Raw genomic sequence first — 7,017 nt, 5'->3', positions numbered from 1 at the left:
TTTTTATTTGCATGAGGTGGGAATCCGGGCTGTCTAATTTTTCTTTAGCTTAGTAGTGAAATTGCAGCGGTTTCTGCCTCCTCCAGTGTGCTCGAGTGAGGAAAATGGAGGCTGTGATAGAGAAGGAATGTAGTGCGCTCGGAGGGCTCTTCCAGACCATCATAAGCGACATGAAGGTAAGAGACTGAAGGGTTTTGGGAGGGACCCAGGTGAGAGGAAACCTCTCCCCACCTGACCCGGCGAAACTTTGCACCATGAGCTGCCGCTGCACCGGGGGGCGGTGGTGGCGGCGTGACCTCCCACCCCGCCCCGGCCCTGGGCTGCTGCCGGGGCCGACCCTGCCCCGGCTGCCGGGTGCGTGGTCCCCGCCGGTGGAAGTAGCCTGGCAAGGGGCTCCTTGTAAATGCTTCACCCCCATGGTTTGGGGCTTGCGAGTTGCTTGCAGGACACCACCTCTCCCTCCCTCCTTCACTCTCCTCTGTCTCTCCTGCTCAAACACGCAAGCTGTTACCTTGCACCAGGGTCAGCGTTTTCCAAACCTGTCCCTTTTTCTTTTTTTCTTCCTCCACCTTCTTTTTTTTGTTGTTTTGGGCTGTCAGATCATTAGCAGAATAAATGCAGTGAGGCGGGAGCGTCGTATGGAGGAGATGGGCACCGTGCATGTCAGCCGTGGGGTGGGGCTGGAAAGGGCAATGTAGGGATTTCTGTGCCATGCTGATGGGGGGGGGGGGAATCTCAGCCTGGAGATGCTCAAAAGTTGATGCGTGCCTGGATTAAAATTGCTGCTCAGTCGGTTGTGTGGTATTATTTTCATGCTGCGTATGTTCATGGAGGTGGTATTTGCTTCTTTCTGTGGATGAATGCAAAGGTCTCAAGTTGCTGGGTCTCACCTCTCTACCAGCCACCAGAAATCTCAGGCTGCGCCGACCCCTTCTGCCAAAGGGTCCCTCTGAGAGAGGCGCTCCCAATCTATCCTTGGCAGCCAAGGGCACTTCTGCGGGGTTTTCTTTGGACGAGCAGATGCCTCCCGCCCTTCGCTCGTGGAAATAAATAGCGTAAAAGCGTTGCTGTGTTCTGCCAGTCATGCCTCCCCCAAACCCCAGGGCTCGAGGCACCCTGCCTCCGGCGCACGGCCGTACTGCAGAATACTGCAGCATTCCCCTGGACAAGGGCAGCTTGTCTTCCTCCCAGGGCCGGCTGGGAAGGATGCAGTTGTCAGGAGATGTTGAGGGACGCGTCGGATAATGGGTGGACCGCTGTAATTTAAAGGCAGTGAGCAGCGACCGTGCACGCTGCACTTCTCCTGGCCAGGGGCACGGGATTTCTTTGGGTGTTTCAGTCGGTGCAGCGCTGACGAGCAGGGAGGGCTGAGGGAGAAAGAGCCGCCAAGTAGTGGTGGAGGAGGACGGGGTCTGCTCTAGGAGGGAGCCTGGCAGAGGCGAATGGCTTCTAGTGTATTTTTGGGGGGGTTGGAGAAGCTGTTTGCACTAGAAGTTATTTTTTGGCAGGGGTTCATATGCACTTTCCTCTCGACAGATCTTAGGAGACATTTAATTAAAGGCATGGCTTGTCAAGAACAGGCAGATTGCGGAGAGGAGGGGGAGTGTGTGTGTGTGTATGTATCTGTCAAGACAATGCTGCAGTCCTGGCGGTGGTGTTCCTCGGGCTCTCAGCCCCCTTGTATTTTTAATAACGACTGCACTTTAAAATAAAACACACACACACACACACACACACACACAAAAGGCAGGAAACAATCCCAAATCCTGGAATCATTTTAGTGGGCTGTGTGGGGAACATGCAGGAGATGTTCTGTTCCAGATGAAGCACGGTTTTGGGTTTCAGCACAGAGGGACGCCGAGTATGTTTATTCTCTGCTTCTTTCCATAAGTGATGCATTTCATTTTTCTTGCTCTTAAGCAAATGGGCCTTTGCTGTGTGGATTTTTTTTTTTCCTTACACATTGTTACTTGCATGGGAATGCTGCTCATCAGAAACATGTTGACATGAGCTTATGGAGATGGGCACAGGTGTGAATATTTTTTTCTTAATCCTCCATAGTAGTGGAACCTGTTTTGTGAACTGGCAGTTACTGGGGGGGCAGGTTTGGAAGGAATCACAGCAGACCTTTAGCAGCGTGGTGGTTGTTACGGTTTAAAAAATCTGCTCATTTATTTAGTGTGAGTCGAACAAATGATTTTTACCTGTAGTTCAGTTTGATGTAGCTAATGCCGTACAGCTGGTGAGATGCACTAGGATTCTTTGTGAATTCTGCACAAAGGATCGTGACGATTTTGAATAAAAAGTAGCTATTTTTTGACAGCTAACCAGAACCTTTCAACTCATCACACCTTTAGTAGTAAAGTGAAAATTAGCATATTAAGTGCTGTTTCACATAGTCAGGTCTGTGGGGGCAGGCTTCTGGCAGAATCTTGGAGACGTTGCGTAGGGGTCTGCCCACACATACCCAAGTGCACTATCTGTGCCTATTTCTCATCGCCGGCTGCGATCAAGGCCCACATGCCCTGCAGTGCTGAGGGATTTGCTGCAGCATCCGCCTTTTTTAACTAAATAATTTGCAGGTTCTTTTTATCATATGTATTGCTCTGCCTTAAACTTAGTTGTAAAGATGGTAGGGTTAATCAACAGTGTATTAAAATTACTCTGAAGTCTTGCCAGCAGATACAGATGGGTGCTGCAGCCGAGGTGATGAAGATACAGTACGCGTGGACTGATTTTTCTCTTTGTTCACACTAACACAGAACTAGCTCAGGTGTACCTGTTGTTAATTTTGAGCTCTCCTTGATATCGACAAGGTTACAGAAACTGGAATTATTATCCTGATTAATGTGATCGTTTGCATTTGTCTCTGTATGGTGTTAACTTTGAAATGTAATGAGGGCAATATATGCCAGCATGACTAACACATCACACTTTTTGATAGCAAGATTACCTCTTGCTGGCTGAGGTCTCTTGAACTGCCTTTAATATTTTCTCCAGAAACCACAAATTTCTCTCCGTCCTCTACCAAAAATAATTTTGTGGTTAGTACTCAACAAAACAAGCTCCAAAATAATTTAGTTTAAAGCTAAGTGATTTAAAGAAACAATGTTGAGTTAAATATGAGAATGGATAATAAACATCCCATTTATACAGCACTTGAATGTACATCTGGAACTTCAGTCCCCTGACAAGGGAAATCATAGAATCATTAAGGTTGGAAGAGACCTTTAAGATCATCGAGTCCAACCATCGACCCAACACCACCATGACCACTAAACCATGTCCCTAAGCGCCTCATCTACACGTCTTTTAAATACCTCCAGGGATGGTGACTCAACCACTTCCCTGGGCAGCCTGTTCCCATGTTTAACCACTCCTTCAGTAAAGTCCGTGTCTTCCATGCAAAACAAGGGTCACATTTGTTGAGTAGTATGTGGTGTACATGGTGACAGGGTTGTTTGTGGAAAGTCCACAGTGGGAATTGTATGTGGCCATTGTGCTCTAGAACAGGGCTTCAATGCTTTGAGATTTCAAGATCAGATTGAAGAATCATAAAGGTGGGAAAAAGTCTGTCCATCCCATCCCTAAGTTTTGTTCCGTTGTCACAGTCCTGGTGTTTCCTACAATAGATACATCACTGAGTACGTGGCACTTATAATTTGTTATACTCTTACGCGAGATCTTTTTCAAAGCAATCAAAGTTTATAAAAGCAAAAATAAAACATGTATGTCCCCTCGGAGGAGCAGTTTTGCGTGCTGCATTCAAATGCTGTGCAGTTTCTCTTTGAACGCGGCATACTTTCTGCAGCTCCCTGTGGGAAGGGAGTATTTGATCTGAAGGTTTGTAACTCATTTCTGGCAATTGAGAAATGAGATGCTGTAATGTGCTGTTAATTTCAATATTTCTTGTAGTGCAAAGCAAATCAGTGCAGATAATTTTTGGGAGGGCCTGTTGCGGATGGGTTTCAAAAGATCTTGTCTTCTCATACGAAGCAGATTCTCTTTAATGTTGCTTTTCTTTCTGAGTCTTGATTTTACGTTCCTTTTAATTGCATTGTTCTCTGCTATTGTGAAGGAAAAAGGAAAACAAGAAAACAGCTCTGAAAATGTTGAAATTGGCAGTGTTTGCAGTTCATCACTTGCTTGATGATGGTTCTTTTCCTTTTTGCATGCTCTTTATTTGTCTCACCTCTTCTGCCAGCACGCGTTTTGGCAGGGCAGGGGCTTGCTGTACGTGTACGGCACCCGACACCCTTGGGGTGGGCATGGGGGAAAGACGAGTAATGAGCAGTTGGATGAACACAGGTTGTCTGTGACTTTGTTTATACCAAGTAGGAGGATTTACTAAATTTTTATGGGTCTGGTGTGGATTACCAATAGGTCTCGCTCATCTCCCTGCATGTGAGGGACGTGCGGGTATGGGGGGGACTGCAAATGTCATCCTGTTGGTGAACAAAAACAAGGTTCCCGAAGGAGGAGTGAAATTTTAGAAAATTTTAGAAATTCTTTTATTTTAAGTGTGTGTGCCTTATTTATGTTAGTTTAGCTGAAAACTCAATAAAATCAACCTTTTGCTTTTGGCAGTAGCCTCTACTTTAATACTATAAAGGAGGTGAACCCTTCCCTTCACTCCATTGCTGCTGCTGGGACTCTTGGACGAGAGGGTGGTGCACCTTTGCTTTCAGCCATGCAAAGCTCTTGGTCAAAGCAGAAGAGAAAGATGTTTCTCGTGCCCATGTGTTCACATTTATGTTTTTTCAGCCTCTTGTCTCCTGTTAGGAAGCGATCGGTGAGAAGCAGCATTTTAACCTTGCTTTTTGTGGAAGATGGAGCTGGGGGGTGGTCACATCAAGGATTAAGAGCCATTTGTTAAGTAGGCGTGATTTGCTTGTGAGGGATGGCCTTGTGCTACTCACACAAATAATATAAACTGAGTGGAAAAAAATATTTGTTAGAACAAACAGAAATGCAGAGACAGTTACTATGGCAAATACAGCTGTAGGTCCTCTGCATTTGTGTCAATCCAAGGGACAGCCCACATGTATTGGAGAACCTGGGCAAATTTGTTTTACCCTGACATGTCGTAATACGACAGCTCTTCTGCAGCTCTGCTTTATTTGAAGCTTGGGATCTTTGTGGAGATGAGGAATGTTCAGGTCAATGATTTTAAGGTCTAGTTTCAATCCAGCTGTTAAGATTGATAACTATTGTAAGGAAAAACAAATGTTTCATGTGCAACAGAGAGGTATAGGCTTGGAGAGGAAAGGGCTTCTCTGTCCTCCCTTTCCCACGCATGCTGTGTTGCACTGGCATGTCCCTTGCATGACTGTCTTTAGGGCAACTGATTTATTCCAAACCTAGTGAATCAACATTTCTTCCCCATCCCCAAAAAGTGTGAAATGAGTTCATTTCTGCTCTATGCAGCTTTTCTTCCCAATTTTTTTTTTTCTTAAAGGTTTTACCACCAAGGCATTTTGGGCTTAGGTGGCTGCACTGATTTCTTACCCTCACTGCCTCCCAAAACCTGCTTGCCCAAATGGTTGGTTTGCATGCACTGAAATTCCTTGCCTTTTCTAAGCAGTTAAGAGTATCTTTCTGTAAATGTCTTGGAGGGGGAGGGATTGATGTGCAGTGAAGGCTGCTGAATGATGGTGCAGGAAGACAGCCACTGCATGCCTGCTTAAATACTGGGATTCAGGCAACAGGGCAAAACTGGGAACATATTTACTCACAAATAATTTATTTTTTTGGGGAGGACACATTCTTTCTTGATCCAAATACTCTTGTGTGAGTGTTAACAATTTATACAACTGCCGAGCATTTGCTATGTAAATGTGTACCAGGCTGGCTTATTCTGTGGCATACCCAGGGCAAGGATTTTTAATGTCTTTTAAGAGTACTCCTTTTGGATCTGGCAGGATGCCAATGGCTGCATAATAAGGTTTGCAAGGTTGTAAGTGTGGAAGTTGTGCAGCGCTGCATGAAACACAATTGGCTGAACAAATGTTGGAGGACAAGAAGTCTGTGTAATTACAGGTTCGGTGCTGGTTAATACCTAACAGAGGGTGATATTTGGGAGAGTTTGCTGCTTCCTTCCTCAGTTCTGAGTGTGCCGGAGCTGTACCAAAATCTTCAATGTAAAATAGCTAAAAAACCCCAATTTTTTTTTTTGCTATGTTTTTTCAAAGTCCAGAAGTTGCTACAGTTGATGGAGTATTCCTGTGAATCTGTAAACAGCATCTTCCGCTTAACAGCCTGCGTGTTTTCAGCTTCTGAAAAACGTTTTTAAGGTTCATGGTCTACTCAGAGACAGTGTGGTCTTGAAGATAAGCAGAAAGCATTACATGGCAGAGAGCAGAATAGGAACTGTATCTAAAAAGATTTTTTGGTCTACTTCAGAGCATGTGAAGATGGGCACAGAGGGATTTGAGTTAGTACTGTAAAGAGGCTACTCTAAAGAGTAGAGTAGCCTCCTTAGGCTACATACAGAAATGCATTTCCCTCTTCAAGTGTATGTTTTCAATTTCAAAATTATGTCTACCTTGATACTGTAAGGTGCCAAGCACTGCCCTGTTCACTGGCATCTGTGCTGACCTTTAAGGACGTTGATTGACTTCTTCCTGCTGGGCTGTGAAATAGCTTGAATGCTGAGATGTTTCGAAGGATTGGAGACAAAATGTCTGGTAGCTTTGTGGTTAAGACCATAGCAGCTTTCATCTTCAAAGTGCTCTGTGTGTGACTTAGCTCCAAAGAATGGCTCCCATTTTACAGAATGGCAAGCTGTGGCTGCAGGTTTAGTGACTTCTACTCCTTTCCCCTAGGACAAGAAGGAATTGAATGCATCTAGAGCACGGAGTTAATGAGGGGATGGTTTTTAAGCTCCCAGTATAATACATGTTTCTATCCACACATACACACCGCTTTGTTGTTACTGCTTAAGATGTATTGCTGTTCCCTCCCCCCCCCCCCAACCCCCCCCCCCCTGGGCCTCCCAACCAAGAGAGTGGGGGGGCC

The 7,017-nt window shown here is 45.4% G+C and overlaps 1 protein-coding gene across 4 annotated transcripts in view; it reads left to right on the top strand.

Moving 5' to 3' along the window:
• The first annotated feature begins 8 nt into the window (after window positions 1-8).
• The window catches only part of MTSS1 (MTSS1, I-BAR domain containing), a 132,878-nt gene continuing 125,869 nt past the window's right edge, over window positions 9-7,017 (top strand). For all 4 annotated transcript variants that reach the window (XM_009277237.2, XM_009277235.2, XM_009277236.2 and 1 more), the window contains exon 1: window positions 9-176. In XM_009277237.2, the coding sequence (XP_009275512.1) occupies window positions 105-176 (72 nt within the window). In that variant the 5' untranslated portion in view covers window positions 9-104. The remainder of the gene's footprint in view (window positions 177-7,017) is intronic.

This window comes from Aptenodytes forsteri, unplaced genomic scaffold (assembly GCF_000699145.1).
Source record: "Aptenodytes forsteri isolate BGI_AS27 unplaced genomic scaffold, ASM69914v1 Scaffold49, whole genome shotgun sequence".
Classification (NCBI taxonomy): domain Eukaryota; kingdom Metazoa; phylum Chordata; class Aves; order Sphenisciformes; family Spheniscidae; genus Aptenodytes; species Aptenodytes forsteri.
The sequence above is the reverse complement of the archived record's forward strand: the minus strand, read 5'-3'. Positions and strand labels throughout refer to the sequence as shown.